At 40.2% G+C, this 22,471-nt stretch overlaps 1 protein-coding gene across 3 annotated transcripts in view; it reads left to right on the top strand.

The window, feature by feature from the left end:
- The window catches only part of atp11b (ATPase phospholipid transporting 11B (putative)), a 58,402-nt gene that overhangs the window by 9,560 nt on the left and 26,371 nt on the right, over window positions 1-22,471 (top strand). For all 3 annotated transcript variants that reach the window (XR_005077667.1, XM_037114150.1, XM_037114151.1), the window contains exons 3-20: window positions 1,285-1,374; window positions 2,563-2,643; window positions 3,571-3,678; window positions 6,852-6,980; window positions 7,545-7,648; window positions 9,419-9,466; window positions 9,644-9,708; window positions 10,839-10,920; window positions 11,044-11,194; window positions 12,719-12,916; window positions 13,811-13,969; window positions 14,311-14,498; window positions 17,285-17,353; window positions 17,485-17,558; window positions 17,747-17,850; window positions 18,692-18,873; window positions 21,181-21,384; window positions 22,270-22,423. Coding sequence is in view for 2 of the 3 variants with exons in the window: in XM_037114150.1 (XP_036970045.1) it covers window positions 1,285-1,374; window positions 2,563-2,643; window positions 3,571-3,678; window positions 6,852-6,980; window positions 7,545-7,648; window positions 9,419-9,466; window positions 9,644-9,708; window positions 10,839-10,920; window positions 11,044-11,194; window positions 12,719-12,916; window positions 13,811-13,969; window positions 14,311-14,498; window positions 17,285-17,353; window positions 17,485-17,558; window positions 17,747-17,850; window positions 18,692-18,873; window positions 21,181-21,384; window positions 22,270-22,423 (2,190 nt within the window). In the remaining variant the exon portion in view is untranslated. The remainder of the gene's footprint in view (window positions 1-1,284; window positions 1,375-2,562; window positions 2,644-3,570; window positions 3,679-6,851; window positions 6,981-7,544; window positions 7,649-9,418; window positions 9,467-9,643; window positions 9,709-10,838; window positions 10,921-11,043; window positions 11,195-12,718; window positions 12,917-13,810; window positions 13,970-14,310; window positions 14,499-17,284; window positions 17,354-17,484; window positions 17,559-17,746; window positions 17,851-18,691; window positions 18,874-21,180; window positions 21,385-22,269; window positions 22,424-22,471) is intronic.

The following is a 22,471-nucleotide window of genomic DNA, read 5'->3' as shown; positions in this document are numbered from 1 at the left end:
GGCACGGGCCTCAGAGAGTTTTGTCAAGAACTGAAATCGAGGTACCGCATCCTGAAAATGCGTGTACAAGTAGTTATGTCTCGATGTATTAGTTTGTCCTCCTGTTATTTACATAATGCACAAGTATAGATAGAGCTGGGCGGTATACCGGTTCACACCAAATACCGGTGTATATTTTCATTATGATATGAATGTTGAATATACCCCCATACCGGTGTATTTGTTTACACAATGTTCGGAACGCTATGCTGCTCCATGCAACACTGTTTCAGACCGGACCCTTTTCAATTGCTCTTCTAAAAAGGCATTGTGCAACTGCAAGGTGTGGTGAGGGTAAACAGTAGTGCTCTGGTGTTATGTTACGGTGAAGATGGATGGGATAGACGTTGCAGTTCATCAGTTAATCTGCGGATGTCAAGATGTGCAACTGGAAAGCCGCTGAGATCCAGGAGATGCTAGCATCTTCTCGGTCTCTAGCTGTCAGCTTGTTGTTCGCTACTAATGGTCACTACTTTCAAATTAACCCCCCCCCAGCTTGTTGTTCGCTACTAATGGTCACTACTTTCAAATTAACCCCCCCCCCCGCTAAACCCTGTTCTAAATTCCAGTGGGTTGCTATGTAAAGCTCTTATTTTGAAGACAAATTCGACCTGCTTCCTGTTAGCTGTATGTTGCTTGAAGCAGCTAATGCGAGGCACTCCGCTGCACGCTTCCTTTAATAGCGGGGGTTAAACATCGGCTTGTGTTTGACTGAGGAGGCGAGAACATGGGCCACGGGTCTATAATTAACTAAATCAATCGAGTGTTGCCACATTTCTTGTGATGGATACGTTGTACATCACTGTTGACGCCCAACTTCATGCTTCACATCATGTGTTTATGCCTACCCCAGTGGCAGCTTTTTGGGAAAGAAGAATACCAAACCTCCCTTTTAGATACACAGGGCGGCAGAGTGCAGCCTTTACCTTGCAGCAAATGTGCCGCCTTTTCCATCTAAAAGGGGCTAGTAATTACTCTCTCAACCAGTAGAAAATGATGTGAACACGTGATTATACATGAAAACAAAAATACCGTCATATACCATGAAAACGTTTACAACGTTACATTTTTGGTCATACCACCCAGCATTAAAAATAGATATTCAAATGGTTCAAACCTATGCGTTTTTTTTAGAGCGATTATTCAAACGTCATTGTGGGGCAATTTTGACAGCCCTTATGCAGATACCCTTCTTAAATAACGTCTCCTTTGTCATTGTTGTTTTTTTTTTTCTTTCTTTTCCAGTACACAATTTGGAATTTTGTCCCGAAGAATCTGTTCGAGCAGTTCAGAAGGATAGCCAACTTCTATTTTCTCATTATCTTCCTTGTACAGGTAAAACTCATGAATTCACAAAATTCTTGTTTGCAGGTACATGTTCTCTTCAGTCATATGGAGAGACGAGTCAAGTGTGACCTCAATACTAGCGCGCTCGCGCGCGCGCGTGTGTGTGTGTGTGTGTCTGTGCCAGTGCATGTTTGTGTGCTTGTGCATGTGATCTTTTTTGCTTAACTGAGTGACTCATAAACTTCTAGATAGACAGGTATGCCTGTGTATTAAAACATAACACCCACACATTAAGTACGCAAGTGTATCTTTACAGCTAGCCTCTGGTGTGAGGCCTTCACTATGCATCCATCAGTGTGTGCTGAAGTAGGATTTGGCTTTCAAATTTTCAGGCTTCTCCTGGTGTATTTGGGCCTGTGTAGTGAAGCCAAAGCAATTGAGTTGACTCTGTCTAGAAATTCTCTCTTTTCATCCACTCAACTTGTCAGTGAAGCTGAAGTCAGCTTTGTCTCAAATTACACAAAAAAGGGGCCCCTTTATAGCTTGACATTCTGAACATGAAGTTTTCTTATGCGGTCAATTGAACCACTTTCAGGAAGGCCGTAGATGGATTCTTGGATACCGGTTGTCAACTGTTATTTCCGTTGTTAAATAAAGTAAAGTCTTGGTCTCATTGTAGTTCTGGGCTGCACAACACGGGATCAGAAAACAAGATATCAAGTTTTTTGACAGATATTGCAATATGATACATAATTAGTATGAATGACCATTTTTGCAACACAAGTTGTGAGATCCAAAAATGCCACCTGCCCCCAAAAGAAACATAAATGAATAATTGTTGATTGATCATTGTTTGTTAAAATTAATCAAAGGTAAAATACTACTTAATTTTTTCATAAGCATTTGTAGAGAAGGATGCAAAATATATGTGATCCACTCTGTTTGAAGCTTCCAAACAAGATGAGATGTGACAGCAACAGTATACATTGCTTTTGAAGCTTTTAAGTTCCTTGTTGTGTGTGTAATTGTGAACTGACAGTTACCTCTGAGGGAAGTTTAGATGTTTCCTGTGTGACACATCAGCCACTACTTCTGTCTGATGTCTCTCTGCTTAGCTTCTTTGCTCTCTGGCAGGGCACACCCATTCTTACTGAGTCTCTGATGTCTTCTTTTTTTCTGCTGCACTTCCAGTTTGTTAAAATCTCTTTACCCCCGCGACTGTGTTTGTTTTTCCAGTTAATGATAGACACCCCAACTTCCCCAGTCACAAGTGGTCTGCCTCTCTTCTTTGTCATCACAGTAACTGCCATTAAACAGGTAAGAACAAAAGCACATGATAGCTTCCTCTTTGTTGGGCTGAAAAAGGGGAACTAATATACATGTTAGATAAAATGTATTGTGTCAACAACTTGTGCTATCCAACTTGTGTCAACTTTGTGCAGTATTCAGTTGAATTCAAATTGAATCAAACAGCCTGAATCATTACTGTCATTTTTTTGCAGTCACAATGTTAAGAATATTACTGGTTGACTGTCATTTATTTGCATTCACAGCTTCTATTAAAGTTTTTCAAGGAAAGTGTTTGTTTTCATAATTTGTGACATATTTATGCAAATGCCAAGTGATTGCCGATACATACATGCTTTTATTTTTCTATCAACTGTCTATAATAGTTTAGAGTTCAAATAGATGTTTTATTATTATGGTCAGATAAAAGTGATTGATGTCGCTGTTAAATTGCTGCTATCGTCTTACCAATACAGATGCATGCCTTCCTTTGTAAGTGGCAAACAGGAGAGCAAAAATGTTTTTGGCTGCAGTGAACATTTTTTTTTTTTAGAAATGATCAATACTCTGTGGATACTGTATATATTTTTCATCAGAAAAAATCATATGCAACAACCACTGGAATCCTATTCTACAAATAGTTTAATAATCATAATATTAGTGTCGCCTGATCTTTATAACAGTCAGAAAGCAAAAGAAACATAAACAAAAATGGCTGCACAGCATGGAAGTGGGGAATTTAAATGACAGCATTATGAATGAAGCTTCAAACTGTTGGGTTCAGCTCTAAAAAATGTCATGCTTTTTTGCCATTGATGTTAAAGAGTGTTTTTGGAATAGTTTTACCAGCTATTATTGGTGATGCCAGCATTCCATCTCCAATACTGATCAGTCATACTGTATTGTATATGCTGTGAAGTTGTATGTGATCAGTTAATGAAAGAACATTTTTCACAGGGCTACGAGGATTGGCTGAGACACAAGGCGGACAATGAGGTGAATGGGGCTCCAGTGTTTGTGGTTCGCAGTGGAAGTCTGGTCCAGACAAGATCCAAGAACATCAGGGTGAGATGAATGAACTTCATTATTGCAGTTCAAAGCTTCACTTTGCCAGCCATAATGACATTTTTGTATTATTTTTCTGTGGGGGGTAATCTGTATAGGATGATAGTATAAGATGATGTTGTCAATGTAAAGAGAACTGTTTCAAGTGTTGGGATAGCAGGAAACAATGGGTCATTCATCATCTTCTGCACCAAATGCTAAAAATGATGCTTTTTTTTTTGTTCTGTAGTAACATACACTATATTGCCAAAAGTATTCACTCACCCATCCAAATAATTGAAATCAGGTGTTCCAATCACTTCCACGGCCACAGGTTTATAAATCCAAGCACCTCGGCATGCAGACTGTTTCTGCAGACATTTGTGAAAGAATGGGTCACTCTCAGGAGCTCATTAAGTTCCAGCGTGGTACTGTGATAGGATGCCACCTGTGCAACAAGTCCAGTCGTACAATTTCCTTGCTCCTAAATATTCCACAGTAACTGTCAGTGGTATTATAACAAAGTGGAAGCGATTGGGAACGACAGCAACTCAGCCACGAAGTGGTAGGCCAAGTAAAATGACGGCGCAGGGTCAGTGGATGCAGAGGTCGCCAACTTTCTGCAGAGTCAATCACTACAGACCTCCAAGCTTCATGTGGCCTTCAGCTTAGCTCAAGAACAGTGCGTAGAGAGCTTCATGGAATGGGTTTCCATGGCTGAGCAGCTACATCCAAGCCATACATCAGCAAGTGCAATGCAGAGCGTTGGATGCAGTGGTGTAAAACATGCCGCCATTGCCAGGAGAATGGTAGCTGTCTGACTGCATTGTGCCAAGTGTAAAGTTTGGTGGATGGGGGATTATTGTGTGGGGTTGTTTTTTAGGAGCTGGGCTTGGCCCCATAGTTCCAGTGAAAGGAACTCTGAATGCCTCAGCATACCACAACTTTGTGGGAACAGTTTGGGGATGGCCTCTTCCTGTTCCGACATGGATGTGCACCAGTGCACAAAGCAAGGTCCATAAAGACAAGGATGAGAGAGTTTGGTGTGAATGAAATTGCCTGGCCTGCACAGAGTCCTGACTTCAACACAACACCTTTGGAATGAATTAGAGTGGAGACTGAGAGCCAGGCCTTCCCGTCCAACATCAGTGTGTGACCTCACAAATGTGCTTCTGGAAGAATGGTCAAAAATTCCCATTAACACACTCCTAAACCTTGTAGTAAACCTTCCCAGAAGAGTTGAAGCTGTTATAGCTGCAAAGGTCGGACTGACGTCATATTAAACCTTATGGAGTAAGAATGGGATGTCACTTAAGTTTATATGTGAGTCAAGGTAGGTGAGTGAATACTTTTGGCAGTTTCATGTATGTTGTATGTGTATTTATGTACTATTGAACTGCGTAATTACAGCCCACCAGTTAGTATGAACAGGTTTTGCTCTCCCTGCTGTCATTCCTGAGATTTTTGCTGCTTGGGTATGCCTATAACTCAGAACACAAACCCTCTGAGGTCAGTCTTCTCAGAGACACTGTAACTACTGAGTCTGGAGCCACCGTAACACTACCTAATGTTGTGTGTCCTTTAGTCAAACAGTAAATGAACCTATCAAGCTTGTCAAGCACACTTGATAGTGTTTACCTGGTTACATGGGAGACTTGCAGTTTACAATAGTGAGTCATTTTATTTAATCCAAATGAAATCATTAAGCATTTTTTGCCTGCTACACTATACATATCTATTCAGTAATTCTTTCTATTCTTTCGACAAATAATGTCATGTCATTGTCCGAACCACTTATCCCTTTCCATGGGGTTGCGGGGTGTTGCTGCTGGAGCCAATCCCAGCCTTGTCTCTGGGCGAGGGCAGGGTACTCCCTGGATAAGTCGCCAGTTCATCATAGGGCCCTCACTAGTGAGCAATGTGGGGTTCAGTATCTCGCTCAAGGACACTTCGACATGCAGCTCAGCACTGCCCGGAGCTGGGATTTGAACCAGTGACCTTCCGATCACTAGTTTTATTCTATATTTTCTGAATTCATGATGGTGCCTCTTAGTTTGGCATTAATTTGACAGAATAGTAGATGGATACCTTATTTTGATACAGCCAGTCAAATCTTGCATAAAGCAGTTAAGCCAGCCATTCTGTCACAGGCTGAGCAAACATTCGCACTGAGCCAGACAGCAGCCTGCTACACAAGAGCCACAGACTTTGAACAATAACCCACATTAGCGTTCCTGCTAAAGGGCCCTTCCTATCTAACAAACGTGAGCACACGTTGTGTCTTGAGCCTTAGATGGTGAATGAGTTCCCAAACGAACATTGACTAGGTGCCAAGTGCTGCATAGGTGTAGCATAGATAGCTACTGTCAGGTAAACACTGATATGCCCCTCAAGTCATCTTAGAGGAAAAGAAATGATTTCCCCAAAGGGCTTTTTTCTTCCTTTTGATAATTACAAAATATTAAATATAAATTGAGAAAAGTATAATTTTCTTTTGACAACAAACAACTATTACAAAATATCACAGTGACAATTACATTTCACACCCTTGGCTTAAAGAGGTCATATTATGCTAATTTTCAGGTTAATGGTTTTATTTGGGGGTCTTAGTAGAATCCATTTATGTACTTTATTTTTGATTTTCTCATAGGGTGCATTTCAGCGCCATTCCTCTTTAACGCTACAAGTAGCTGCTGAGGGAGACATCTCGCCTTTGTTCAATATTTGAAGAGAGTTGCACATGCTATCACTTCGTGGTCATGATGTAGCCAATCAGTGGCAGAGTAGATCAGGTCATGCATGCCGAACAATGTAGTGTGATCCAAAATCACGCAGCTACAGCAATAGCAATTTTATGTCTGCTGACTGACTGGAGTGTATACACCTGTAACACTGTGAGGCATGATAAAGGCTTCATAATAAAGGCTTCACTCCAAACCAGGTGTTTCAGGCAGTATAGGAGCAGTGTTTTCTGTGGAGGAGAATAACCCCCCTTGGTATCGACTAACCCTTTTTTACTTTGCAGACCTTTTACATGAACAAAAACGCTACATAACTCAGAAACCCCCAAAGCGTAATATGACCTCTGAAAAGGAAATTGAAAAGTGTTACATCAAAACAGTTAAACAAAATGTTTGAATAAAACTTGAACAGGATTAACCTATATGTGTGTGTGTTTCTGCCTGTTCGCCCAGGTGGGGGATATTGTTCGTGTGGCTAAAGATGAGACGTTTCCTGTTGACCTGGTGCTGCTGTCATCAGATCGTGCAGATGGCACCTGTCACATCACCACAGCCAGCCTCGATGGAGAGACCAACCTTAAGGTTTGTGTGTGTGATTGTGTTGGCTTTAAGAGAGTATTTGAGAGTATTTGTGATGTGTCTGAGTGGGTGGTCTGAAATGTTAGACTGATAAATATTAACCAGTTAAAAGATCAACAACTATTTGAGTAGACAAGATAGCTACATATCCACAAGCAATTCTGGGATTTGAAACTGTACATGCCAACTGCTTTGTCTTTGAGGTGCCCTCTGGAGCATAAGCCATCAAAAGTTACAGAAAGTTTACATCAAATACACTGTGTTTGTCCTTGTGGTGGTGAAATGTGTCAGATGAAGTAAATTCATTGGTCTCTTTTACCCTCAAAGTCACACTACTCTGACATGCCAGGTTAAAAGTTAAAGTGCAGCCTCCTCCCCTGCAGAGCAGCAGTAACTGACCAAACCAGTTGTTTTATAAACGGCAGGCTTTTTGTTCTGTAGATCTGTTTGTTCACAGATTTGTACCCTCACATGAAAATGTATTCCTTATAATCTGTAAATGTATCTTTTAACTATGCTTCCATTAGCATTCAACTGTATTTGTGTGTTGTGTATGTATGTTTGTAGACTCACTACTCTGTTGCGGAGACAGCAGTGTGTCAGTCAGTGTCCCAGCTGGAGTCTCTGCAGGCTGTGGTAGAGTGTCAGCAACCGGATGCTGACCTGTACAGGTAATTTGCACCTGTGTGTACACACAGGGTGAAGTCACACACAATAAACTGAGGATACTCCCAGCTAAACACATATTAGAATATTAGAAGTTGTAATACTCATATAGGAATATCTTTGGATCAATTGTTCATCCACTCCATTTTCCTGGGATTCCCTCAGAACCACTTCAAGTCTCAAGAACCCACTTTAAAAACTACTGTGATTATTATGTAGTAGAATTGCCCTGCCAGTGATTTGTTATTAAATGTGAGACGGGGTGAGATTGCTTCATCACCTCTTCAACAACCCTTGTTCCTCTTGTCTGCCTGAGCTGACTACCTCAGGATCGATCAGTATATTTTTAGATCAGGCAGTTTGTTTCTGTGGCAGTTTTCTCCCCTCCCCCTCTCTTGATAGCTGTCTTTTGCTCTTATCACTCACTGCTTATAAATGTACTTAACTAACCCAGCTATCAGCAGCTCTCTGGAGTAATCTGATTTTTTCACCATTATATCAACCAGAAACCTGCTAACCTTAACCAAGTTAATGGATTAAAATAAATCTAATTAGAACTCTGCCCCAGGAACCTGACTGTGGACTCTTCATAAGGATTTGTATGTATTATTACATTGTGCATGATAAACACCCCAGATATAGTTTACTGTGGCAGCACTGCAGCCAGATGAAAATGAAGATCTGCAATTGTCACAAAGCATCCTTGTTTTATAAATTATTTTTGTCAAAGTCCAATATAAACTGGAATCAACAGATCTAAATTAGGGCTGTCAATTGGTTAAAATATTTAATCATGATTAATCACATTGTTGTCCATGGTTAAAGGGACATTCCGGTGTAAGTTTAATCCATGTTCTAACACCTTGACACCGAGTTTGTTTATCTTTTCCGACAAAGCCAGCAATGATATCAAATGTTTGATGCCTTGACATATGTGCTGGGACCCTGTTTCAAATGTTGCTGAAGTTTGGTGCTGTTCTGAGCGTTATTTGTGGCTTTTTGATGGCGATTTATACTTGGATCCATTTACTGCAGTGTATTGTTGTTGTGCAGTCGTTTCTGAGGATGTTAAAACTACGTAAGCTAGCGGTCCGAGGGGGCGTCCTACTTGGTGTCATGGTGTGTTAGACCATGAATTAAATTTACACAGGAATATCCCTTTCACTCGGGTAAATCACAAATAAATCACAATATTTTTTGTCTGTTCTAAATGCACTTTAAAGGGATATTTTTTAATTTTTTAATGCTCATCAGGATTGTTTTGCACAAATATGCTTCCTTTATACAAAAGTAAGTTCATTGTTATTGCAACAATCCAAAACAATGACAAATCCTGTCCAGAATATTTACCAGAATAACCTCAACGGTACTGCATGCTCAAACAATATGCTGAAAGCAAAACATGGCACTAAACTCAAGCCCAACAACTGACAACAGATCTAACATACCTTAGTTATACTATACAATGTAGTGTCCAACTTTACTCTTGTAACTAAACAATGTTAATCGGCCCGCAAGCTGAAGTCACCCATTAGCGAGGGGGAAGAGGGCTCTTTACATCAGCTGAGTGCTCAGCCAATAAGTGGTAATTGAGACTCGAGGTACGCAGTTGGTAACTCAGTTCACATCGATAGTAAATGCTAATAACTTTACCAATCAAAAGACCCTTTTCTTTTTCAATTTCTGCTCAACAAGCCTGATCTCCTCTGTGCATGTGAACATCTACAACTGTTTCTATCAGACCACTCAACTAAAATGCCTTTGGTGTTTTTCAGGTTTGTTGGTCGGATGACAGTGACTCAGCACGGAGAGGAGATAGTCAGGTGAGACCAGATTTATCCATCTGTTTTGACTCATAACTGTAATAGTAATTATAGTATGTGTGCTAGACGAGCTAAAGTTTTAGTTTGTATCAAGGTTTTACTATGTTTTGTGTACCAAAATCCTATAGCAGCATTCTTTCTTTGTATTTATGTTGTTCCTGTTTGCTTATATGTCAGACCGCTGGGCCCAGAGAATTTGCTGCTTCGAGGAGCCAGGTTAAAAAATACCAAAGAGATTTTTGGTGAGTCAACACAGTTGGACTACAGAAAGGACTTGTAATAAACAAAACTTCAATGTGAGAGGGAAGCACTTAGAGGGGCAAATGCAGTTTTTGAGCTGCATTGAGAGAAAGAAAAAGGGGGAAATAATACCTACTAAAATGCATCCACTGGTTATTGTAGGCATGATAAAGAGGTGACAGAGCCATGGAGCTACCTGTAACACAAGCCAAGCTCAGTGGACATTATGGGTTGGATAAACCACTTCATCACATATGACTGAGGTCCGATTGTGGTAACTAAAGAGCTTAAAGGCTAAACAGCTTTTAGAGCAATACCCTAATCCTTCACTAGAGTGTCTGTGTATACTGTTCAGATTGTTTGTCATGGAGATCCAGGGCCATAAATCTGCTGTAGGCTCAATTAGACTTTAGACCGAAATCAAGTCATAATCTCGAATAACTAAAACTTCAAATTAAAGCATGGAATCGTCGATGCTGCCATGCCCCCATCTTACATCAATACGGCTTGCCAAGCTGAAAAAAGCACACCTGTTGAAGTGCTGCAAGTCAGCCTCCACTAACTTAGCTACTAACTAAGCCAGTAGCTATTAGCTACAGCCAGCTAAACAATAGCATGGTGTTACACCATTCCTGTTCGGCTACCCGGAATGTGGCAGCACAGGGGAGATGATTTCCTCCAGGGCAGAAGTTTGTGTTTACCTTTGGGGTGAACCCCCTTTCATGTGTTAAGCTGGTCGGGAAATAATACCAGGGGGCTTTGCTGTATCTTGAGGAGCCGTCGCCTTTATTTTTGTTACATTATGTTGTTGATAAATGTTTGAAATTTGAAGTAGTGAATGTACATTGCTAACAAAGGTCAGATGTTATATTGCATAGAAGTCGAGTCTAAAAATCAAGGATTTGGAGAATCGTGACACCCCTAACGGATATAATAGTATTTTCATATTCTCAAGAATTCCTGCTCAAGTTAGTCAGTATTTTAATGGTCTATTATCGCCAACACCCAGTGTAATACTTTAAATATGAAATTTGGAATATTTGCTGCCACTACATATCATGCTAGAGATCAGCATCTCAGACCAAAACTCTCACATCTCACATTTAACCTTTAAACAAATGTCCCGTTGCAGGTGTGGCTATTTACACAGGAATGGAGTCCAAGATGGCCCTCAACTATAAGTGCAAGTCACAGAAACGTTCTGCAGTAGAGAAGTGAGCATTTTGTGTTGTCTCTCACAAATATTGTCAATTTTGGTAATGTATAAATATTGAATAGTTGCCCTTTTATGGATATGCTTAGTGTAACATTTGACATTATGATATTTCCTGTATCAGGTCCATGAATACCTTCCTAATCATCTACCTGGGCATCCTCCTGTTCGAGGCCATCCTCAGCACGATCCTGAAGTATGCCTGGCAAGCCGAGGAGGAGTGGGACGAGCCCTTCTACAACCGAAAGACTGAACAGGAGAGAAACAGCAGTCCGGTTAGTCAGCATTGCGTTAAGCGTCAGAAGAATGCATTCGTCTTGATTTGAAGTAATGCAGGCTATCGGCCCCAGAGATAACATTTTAGTCCACATTCCTTCCACTTCCTTGACAGATATAAATGGACGTTTCCTCTGTAATGCTGATATAGATTAATTGAGTGAGTTAGAGAAGATATAAAAATGAGCCAACAGTTGAATACACATGTACATACATACACAGTACTAAAAGGGTGCTGGTAGGGCAGTTTTAGTGTCTCTAGATTTTGTGACAAGGCATTAGAGAGGAAGTGCCTTTCACTGGGCCAGTCTGCCGGCTTATCAGCCTACCTGCCAACACCAATCGGTCAGAGACAACAGCAGCCACTATGTATTAGAATAGAGGGAGAGAACAAAATTACAGTTGTACACTCACTTTCCTTCTCCCTGAAGACAGTGAGAGGAATGCCAGCAACAAATTAGTGGATGTGTTTATCAGTTTAGTATAACGGGTGCTTCTGAAACCTACTGGTCCTGTTGCAGTGTGAAGCCTCTACCAGAAACTGCCTGTCTCCGAATCACAGCTATTTCCTCTCTCCAGGGAATGATCTACCAGTCCTTAATAGTCCAAGAAATGTACTGAATTTATAGCCTACAGATGATAATATTCGAAATCAAAACGGATAACCACTTAAAAGAACTGTATTTAAACTATTTCTTAATTTATACAGTATGTTAATGTTAGACACATTTCTTTATTTTGTTTAGTGAATTGGTTGGCTCAATTCCAGGTTCAACATGTCATAATCTTGCCACATCCTCTGTCTTTCAGCCTGTGGTCCTCTTTCACTCTCCATTCCTGTCACATAAAGTAATTAACTGCTTAATGGGAATGAATTACCCTGACCACTTTGATTTAGAAGGATCATCTGAAGCACTGACAGTCTGTGTGTGTCGTCAGTGTGCATTAGGAAAATGTATTCTTTCGGAAAAGATGAGTTGCATAAAATGGCTCAATGGAAACTGCACAATGTGACAAAATCTCCCCAGTGTCAATGTCATGTCATGTCATTATCCGTAACCACTTATCCCTTTCCATGGGGTCGTGGGGTGTTGCTGCTGGAGCCAATCCCAGCCTTGTCTCAGGGCGAGGGCAGGGTACTCCCTGGATAAGTCGCCAGCTCATCGCAGGGCTCTCACTACTGAGCAATGTGGGGTTCAGTATCTCGCTCAAGGACACTTCGACATGCAGCTCAGCCTTGCCCGGAGCTGGGATTTAAACCAGCAACCTTCCGATCACTAGTCGACCTGCTCTACCCGCTGAGCTACAGCCGGCCCATACTAACAAATGTTAGATATGTAATTTCTTTGAATACAGTTATTATTTGACTGTTACAGTGTGCATTACAACATCTCCATGAGCATTTCTGTATTTTTTTATGTCAGATGACACATGGCTGAGATTAAAGGTCCAGTGTATAGTTTTTGTCACTCACTTGAGTCATCATCATTGTTGTGTCTTGCCCTTCTCTCACCCCTCTTTAGATCTTGAAGTTCATCTCAGACTTCTTGGCATTTCTGGTCCTCTACAACTTCATCATCCCAATCTCACTCTACGTTACTGTGGAAATGCAGAAGTTCCTCGGCTCCTTTTTCATTGGCTGGGATTTGGACCTTTATCATGAAGAGAGTGACCAGAAAGCTCAGGTCAACACCTCTGACCTTAATGAGGAGCTCGGGCAGGTATGTGTGTGTGTGTGTCTATCTGTCTATCTATCTATCCATCCATCCATCCATCTATAATATATACACGACAGCATAGTGTTCCACCATTCCTGTTCGGCTCCCGGACTGGGTCAGGAAGTACAGGGGAGATGATTTCCTCCAGGGCCGAAGTTTATGTTTACCTTTGGGGCGAACCCCCTTTCACGTGTTAAGCTGGTCAGGGAATAGTACCAGGGAGCTTTGCTGTATCGTGAGGAGCCGTCACCTTTATTCACAGCCAAACTGCAGCCTATACTATACACTACACTGTGTATACAATCGAGGATTTGGAGAATCGTGACTCCCCTAATATGTATATATGTATTTTTTATATGTTGTACATCATATTGATGTAAATATGAGTATATGATGAGTTAAAACAGATATATATGTATATATATATATATATATATATATATATATATATATATATATATATATATATATATATATATATATATATATATATGTATATATGTATATATATATGTATATATATATATATATATATATATGTATATATATATATATGTATATATATATATGTGTGTATATATATATATATATACGTGTATATATATATATACGTGTATGTGTACATGTATGTGTGTGTATATATGTATATATACGTGTATATATTTATTTTTCAGTCTGACAGTTTGTATTAGTGTACATCATATTGATGTGAATATGAGTATATGATGAGTTAAAACAGAAAGAAATAACTCGTGATTTAAGCATCTGTATTTTAGTAGAAATTTGTCACATACATTTTCATTCTACAGTCGTGAGATTAAAGAGAACTTGAACTCAGCGTAACCTGTTTTGGTACGCAACTACATAATACTAAACATGTGTGTCCCTGTTTGATAGGTGGAGTATGTCTTCACAGATAAGACAGGTACGCTTACAGAAAATGAGATGCACTTCCGGGAGTGTTCAGTTAACGGAACCAAGTATCGGGAAGTAAATGGCAAACTGGTACCTGAGGGAATGACTGATGACGCACCAGATGGTTCCACGCCTAACCTGGTAACTCACATATATGTGCATCACATTCATTTTCTTCTGGCAGTTACATATTATACATATACATTTTTTTTCACTGCTGCTGTCAAACCAGCACAACCCTCGTATATAGACAAATGATGTCAGCAATGACTTTTCACCACAGGCTATTCATGTGATCAACAGTGGGTAATTGGAGTATGCACAAAACACGAGTACACATACATTATTTGCAATGTTGTCTCTTTATACATATCAACATCTGACTCTAAATCATATCTCATTTATGTGTACAATGATGGTGAAGAATGAGAACTGATGGTGTTTCTTCCTTTCTCATCCCCCCCTGTTGTCACTCCCTTCAGATTGGAGATGAATTGTTATTTCTCAAGGCGGTGTCGTTGTGTCACACAGTTCAGATCAGCTATGACCAGCCTGACTGCCTGGTTGGGGGAGGAGACCCATTCTCTCATGCCAACGGTTTCTCCTCCAGTCACATGGAATACTATGCCTCGTCACCGGATGAGAAAGCTTTAGTAGAGGCAGCAAAGAGGTGAGGTTATATTAGTGTCTTCAACAGATATTACTCCCTCTGTACATTTCAAATAGTGCATAGGAGCAGCTGAGGTGCTCCTGCTTTCCAACAACCATCACTACTAAAATTAGGGATAGACCGATTAGTGTCCTGGCATTCGTTGGGACCGAAAGTCAGCATTGTCCAGTTGCTGATTAATGATTAACCTAAGAAAATGATTCTTTGGCTCTGATGCACTATCCTGTCTATGTCTGAAGTCAGTAATTACTTTCCATCACTGCTTTTTGTACATTTTGATAGTGCTGGGTGGTATACTGGTTCACACTGAATACTGGTGTATATTTTCGTTATGATATGCCATACGAAATGTTACGCTGCGCCCCACGACACTGTTTTAGCCCGGACCCTTTTCAATGTGCGTCTAAACAGGCATGGTACGATTGCGAGGCATGTTGAGGGTAAACAGTAGTGCTCTGGTGTTAAGTTATGGTGAAGATGGATAGCATAGCAGTTCATGACTTCACCCGCGGATGTCAAGATGAGCAACTGAAAAGCCGCTGCGATCCGGGAGAGACTCACGTCTCCTCGGTCTCTAGCTGTTGGCTCGTTGTTGGAGTGGCAAGCTATTAACGGTCGCTACTTACAAATTAAAAGCCCCCCGCTAGGAACCCAGTTCTAAACTCCAATGCAATGTAAAGCTCTTATTTTGAAGACCTATTCGACCTGCTTCCTGTTAGCTGTCTGTTGCTTGAGGCAGCTAACGCGAGTCGCTCCGCTGCACGCAAATGTCAAATGTCGCCACATTTCTTCCGATGCATATGTACGCTATTCACGCCCAACTTCATGTTTCACATCACATGTATATGCCAACCCCAGTGGCAGCTTTTTGGGAAAGAGGGAATATTAAACCTCCCTTTTAGATACACAGGGTGGCAGAGTGCAGCCTTTACCCTGCAGCAAATGTGCCGCCTTTTCTATCTAAAAGGGGCTAGTAATAACTCTCTTAACCAGTAGAAAATGCTGTGAACACCTGATTATGCATAAAAAGAAAAATACCGTCATATACCATGAAACCGCTGAAAAATACTGTGATATACATTTTTGGTCATACCGCCCAGGACTACATTTTCACAGTAAATATTTTATTTTGATTGTAAATGTATGATGTAAAAAAAGCAATCGACCCCTAATTAAAATGGTACAGGCCTATTATGAACACGGTATTGTACTAGAGTTCAACCACAGTACTCTTTAAATCTGGGTGTAGCTGCACTTCTTTGTTGGAGTGGCATAGATTGGTTTGACAAATGGGAGAATTGGGGACCTTAATCTGTTGTCACTTTATCCAGCAGTGGTAGCAAAATTCAAGAACTGAAATTTGAATCTAGAGAAGGAAGTTAGGGTGACAAAGAAAATGGGAAGACCTTTATTGTCATGTGTGTTGCAGTGCTGTACAGCATTTTCATGATTGCTTGTGTTGTCACTATTTTGCTTGATTATGTGTTTGTTTCAACTCAGGCAAGAAAACAAACTTTTGTCTGGTTGGACTACTATAGGTTTTAAAGTACAGTTTACCAAAATACGCTGGCCATAATGATTATGCCATGTCATGAGCACTGCACTAATGTGAATCCTGGCTGCTTTCCTTTCTGTATTACCTGTTATGACCGTGTCAGCTGCAAAAGGACATTGAATACTTATGGAGGGTGGACTGCAGGCCAAGAACAAAGTGGCACCTTTTCTTACTCACTTGTGCAATTTTATGTCAAGGAAATATAACCCTGTCAACAATTTAATGTCCAGGGAGTAATAGAAAACCCGTAAGCAGATCTGTGTGACCAGATTCTACTCTACCAGTTTGATAGGTAGCTAAAGCTGGTAAAGCAAGCAAACACCCTCCAGTTAAACAAGAAAACAATGGAGAATTGACGGTTTTGAAAAGTGGCTGTATAGCCCCCTAAATTATCGGATTGTGTTGTTTTACTAAACTTTCAGTTTAAACTTTTCAGGATTCATGATGCATTATGTCAGGGATCTTGTCCAGTGCAGTTTTCACACCATTAAATTAAGTTCTGTAGAGCAATGAGGGGGTGCCCCCATGACCCAGTGCCTCCATGCTCCACTGAGATGCAGACGGTGTATCTGTGTTGATTTAAACCAAAAGGAAACACAGTTGGAACCATAGTCTCAGTAATCTCTTGTTAGTATAACACTTAGCATTCAAAGTACAGAATTGATTGAGGTTTTGAATCGTGCTGTAACATTAACTGTAACATAGAGATTACATATATTGTTGCTGTGTTCTGGTTAGGGTTCAAAAAAAGTTTTTGAATTGTTGTTTACAAGCAATTCTCACAGTATTGTTTGTGCACAGCTGGTTCATACTGCATGAAAAGCTTCTCCTTCAGTTAATGAAATCCCTGCAGCCCTCTCAAGGCAGCTAGACAAGTGTGTCTACAAATCTGCAATGCTATAGCACAGTGCCATTACGCACGGCCGTCCACTGACTTCACCTTTATCAAATCGTATGCAAATGACACCAGGCTGCTACTGAATAACAGATTAATACACATCAGACAGCTCCCTTATAGCCTACATTCCATTATGTATAAGGGATACATGAGATTGCAGCACTTCATCATGTCCATCCTCTCAAACTTAAACAAAAAAAGTTAATATGTTTATAAATGGTGCTTTTTATTCTTGAAATGCATAACAGTGCAAACATTTTTTTTTCATCCACTGTTTTGAAGGTCTAAATTATTCAGAAATGTAGTTTTATCTGCTGCCTTTTTTCCCCTCAGGATTGGAGTAGCCTTCCTTGGTACCAGTGGAGATACCATGGAGATCAAAACTTTCGGCAAGTCAGAGAGGTAAACCCTGCGCCCCTGTTAAATGACAAGTACCCACTAGCATTTAAGCCACCTGTGTAAAAGAAATGGTCAGGACAGATGGTCTGTGAGTCCAAAGTGAGTTAACATGAGTGTTGTCCTTGCTTTGTCAGATATAAACTCCTCCATGTATTAGAGTTTGATGCCAACCGCAGGAGAATGAGCGTCATACTGCAGACTCCCTCAGGTAAGTTCACCTTAAAGTTGCACATTTTTGGAGAAGAGTTTTTAAGAAAACAAGGCATAAATGCAATAAAAATATAATGAAGTAGTTTGACAGGGTGGCAGTAGATAGTTGTCTTTTAATTGATTTTTGTTATTTAAATTTACAGACGGTATATGTTAACCCTCCATGTTGTCTTCTTTACTTGAAAGGAGGATATGTGCTGTTCACCAAGGGCGCAGAGTCGGCCATCTTGCCTTTTGCTACAGGTGGAGAGATAGAAAAGACGAGACTGCATGTTGATGAGTTTGCTTTGGTGAGAAATACAGTTTATATAATTTTTGTCTGTTGAAATGCTTGTTTATTGTGTTGTGTGGCAGCTTGTACTGTAATACTATATGAGGCATAGATTCAATGGGTGGATATGCTGATATTCGCTTCTCTTGATCAACAGCACATCTGGTGGTCTTTTAGATTAAATGTACTTAATCTTGTGATGAGTCTGTTGAGTAAATATGAAAATATCACTGTTAGACTCTGCCCCATACAGCTGATAAGCAGAAAATCCCTTGAGACTCATTTAACAAGCTGAATATACCAAACTTTCCACTTCATAGAATATTTTACGGGACCTTGTAATGCAACGTTCAAAGATGTACCTCTGAAATGCCTCTTGAATTATGTGTTCACAACTGGGTTTCTCTCTGTGCATTTGTCTGGCATTTCCCAGTGATGTCGTGGGCCCTGTCACTCTCTATTCACATTAGACAGTAAATTCTTAACCACAACAGCTACATGCACACACACAAATATAAACACACACATTTCCTGCCCCCACATCACGTCATCGGACATCAGTACCTAGAAATCAGTGTTCTGGACTGGGTTGATTTGTGGTTGTCTGCCCCTCAGGCTGGTTTGGTGATTTAAAGCCAAGCTTTGATGATTTGTTATTCTGTTCATTTTCATTCGTCTCCCTTTCCTTCTCTTTTTCGTTCCACGTTTTCTTGACTTCCTCACATTTACTCCTTCTCTCTACACTTCTCTCTTGCATTCTTTCCGATGTTGTCTCTTCGTGTCATTTTTATTCTTATATTCTCATTGGTTTCCCTTTTCTTTTACTTCACCCATCTCCCACCCTCCTCCTCCCACTGTAGAAAGGTTTGCGGACCTTGGTGATAGCATGTCGCCACTTCAGCCCTGAGGAGTACATTGAAGTGGACAGGCATCTGAACGCCGCCCGCACCGCGCTGCAGCAGAGGGAGGAGAGACTACAGGAGGCCTTCAGCTACATTGAGAGAGACCTGCAGCTGCTAGGAGCAACGGGGGTTGAGGACAAGTATGGAAACTAATGATTATATATTGGTGTTGTCCTGCCTGAAAAACAATTCTCATTGCGTCATGCATATGTTCATAATTAATAAGTCTTTCATGTCAAGAAGAAGTCTTTTCAGGTTACTAGCACATTCCAAACAGAAAGCAGTGACACGATGTGGTGTTGGCTGTGTTAAGTAACCATCTTTGCTAAGCTGTGATATAGTTCTGAATATACAATTTTCAGTGCATTGAGTGATTTATACATAGTAAGAAATTGATTCACAGTCAGGAGTTGCTGACTACTGGCATTAAATTAAAGCTACTGAATGGTATCGGTGATTGATTGTAATCTGAAAGCCACTTTAACTGCCCTGTGTGGATGATTCCAGTATATTGTATGATGGAAAATTATTCTTAGTGCTATGTCGTAGGCAACTGGGCGTGTTTCAGTTTCTTGAAGATGTTTCATGAAACATTCTGAAAAGAGGTGAAACGTCTTCAAGAAACTGAAACATGTCCAGTTGCCTACAATACCACAATATGACCTGGATGACTGAGAACCTTCATCAAGATGGAAAATTATGTAACACAAATGTTTTCATCACTTGTTAACCTTGCACTGAGTAAAATCCATATAGTTAATGTTTTGATAAAACATATGTTTCATTTTCGCTTGGTTAGCTTTAATATTATCATGTCATGTGCTACTAGATTCAGATTTTACTTCCTTTACTTCCTCCTGTGTAATTTCAGCCACTCCAGCATCAAGGATGTATGGATGGCAATGTCAGTCTGACATACAGTATGTTCAGTCCGCCACCTCAGTCCAGACTGAAATGTGACAGATGGGATGGATAGTCATGAAATTTGATAGACATTCGTGGTCCCCAGAGAATTATCCTGCTAACTTTGATGATCTCTTAATTTTTCTGTCATCACCACCAGCAGATTGACAATTTTTGTGTCGAAATGTCTAGACAGCTATTGGTTGATCAGTGTCTAAATTAATTTGGTCATCCACTGACTTTTAATCTAGCGTCATTATCAGTTCAAAGCTTCCATTTGTTCAATACTTTCCTTCATGATAAAACCTGTAAAACAACTAACAACAACAACAACTATGCTCAACTAAAATGGGGAACATCTGGTAAACATCAGCATGGAAGTGTTGTCACTGTTGGAATATTAGCATGTTGATAGTAGCATTTAGTTTCAAGCACTGCTGTGGCTAGGCATAGCCTCAGTGCCACTAGCTTGGCTGTAAACTTGTCTTGTGAAATTGTGTGTACTCGAATATCTAGCTTTTTGACCATGCATATAAAGATGGCAGTTACTCCAAGCTAGAGACATACAGAATTAGATAAGCCAACTCAAGATGATTATGATACAGTAGCTAAGTGTTAAAGCTTTATGAGTTTAAATTAAGCCATTTTAAAACGGTGAGAACAAATGGCCAAAAACAGATAACACAACAGGCAGGGGAATCTCCACCAAACACACAATGTGTAGTCAGCAGAAGATAGAGACGTCACCTCACTGAGCCTCTCTGGAAATGAATGTTGATATGTGTTCGCAAGCGCTCACCATCTGCTACTCGCATAAGCCCCTCGCATCTCTCACAGCGTTTATCTCTGTGCTCTGTGCTGCCTCTCTCTTTTCTCTTTGCTCCTCTGTTTCTGTATCTGGAATGAATTCCTCCTCAGGCACACATGGTCACAATTAGACGATCTCCTCCATTATGGAAAACGAGACTAAAATCTCCCTGTGTTCTGAGACTAATATGAATAGCGTAATGCTGATAGGCATGGAATATTAGATCATATTCATTGTCTATTAATCTCTTTTAAAATAATAACTGGCAGAAATTGGATAAATAGTCTTACAAAAAAAGGTCAGTGCTGCACAATTTCAATGGCAGTTCACCCTCCTCTCATCAGACATGGATAACAGAGACGACCGTAGACACCAGGAGCCTTTAGTTTCATGTGTTGTTGTTGAGGCATTTAAATTGCAACTAGCTATTTGTCTACCCATAATGTATCAGCTTCAAGAAATGTGGAGTTATTGTCAAAACTTGCATTGAATTATAGACACTATTGTTTACCAGCAAGCTTCCAAGGCCTGACCACATTACGCTCACAGCATTACAACTTCAGGCTCAAATGCCAGCTGGATTCATCACCTCACACAGACAAGCCAAAGACATCATTTTCTTTAGGTTTATGTTAACTTGGGACTTGCCCTAATGTAGTTAAACATAGGAATCGTTGAAAGGTTTAAACACAGAGTACATGAGTAATATGATTGCACTATATATTCTCTCTTCCAGACTCCAAGACAAAGTCCAGGAGACCATTGAGGCTCTGCGGCTGGCAGGGATCAAAGTATGGGTGCTGACAGGGGACAAACATGAGACAGCAGTCAGCGTCAGTCTGTCTTGTGGCCACTTTCACAGAACCATGAACATCTTGGAGCTTTTGCAGCAACGTTCGGATAACGAGTGTGCTGAGCAGCTCCGCATACTGGCCAGGAGGTGAGAGCTTTTGGGATTCCACTTTAGACTCCAGAGTATTCGCAGTGTAGATCTTAAAATCCATCTTGGATAATTGTATATTCTGATAAACTTTGGAGCGATTTAACTAGAATTAAGAGTTTGGCTTTAGCTGGATAGCAGTTGTTTTCTTAATGTCTTGTTCTTGCTGTCTGTATCAGTGTAAACTTTCTGGACCCCAACTTCTGTTTTCATCTTTTATTTAAAAAGAATACATTAATTAATTCTTAAATTAGCCTCAAAATGCTGCAATTTAATAGGAAGCAGCATTAAAATCTGAAGAAGCTGACTTGATTGGTTAAAGGTACCCTATGTAGTTTTGGGGAAGAAATTTAAATCAGTAGAGAAAGAGCTTCTTTGACTAATGTTTGTATTCCTAAACAAGTAAATAAACAAACTATCTTGTTTTTGTGACTGAATAATCTCAAGGGACAACAGATTTTCAAACTGCTTTACTTGGTTTATGTTGATGGATCCTGCCACTTTTCTAGCCTCAGACAGTTAGGTGGACCATATTTTCCTCAAAGACAGTCAGTTATGGAAAAAATTTAATTTTCTAAATATGTATTATTAAATCATTAATATTGTAAATATTACAATTTTGAGTAAAAATGTTCTCTCCATAAACTACATAATGCACCATTACATGCTTTGGTTACTTTGATGAAGGCTGTGGGCAAGCTATAGTGATAAAAGTTTTGTTGTATGTAATTGGGTCTTACAGCATAAACAGAACAAAACCTGAGGCTTTCAGAGCTCAAAGGCCCAAAGAGATTAATCTATAAACGCAAACTCATTGTAAAAACTTTTTGGACAGAGTGTGGTTGGGGTTCTTTTTCTGACTCTTTCTCTTCATTTTTTATCCAGGATAAAAGAGGATCATGTCATACAGCACGGGTTAGTCGTGGATGGAGCCAGTCTATCCTTAGCATTGAGGGAACACGAGAAGCTCTTTATGGAAGTGTGTAAAAACTGTTCAGCTGTGCTGTGCTGTCGCATGGCCCCACTGCAGAAAGCAAAGGTACCAGGCCTCTGCTACACACACACACCAAAATACATTACCCTTATG

Source organism: Acanthopagrus latus, chromosome 11, assembly GCF_904848185.1.
Source record: "Acanthopagrus latus isolate v.2019 chromosome 11, fAcaLat1.1, whole genome shotgun sequence".
Lineage (NCBI taxonomy): Eukaryota > Metazoa > Chordata > Actinopteri > Spariformes > Sparidae > Acanthopagrus > Acanthopagrus latus.
Note: the sequence above shows the minus strand (reverse complement) of the source record. Positions and strands in the feature narration are given on the sequence as shown.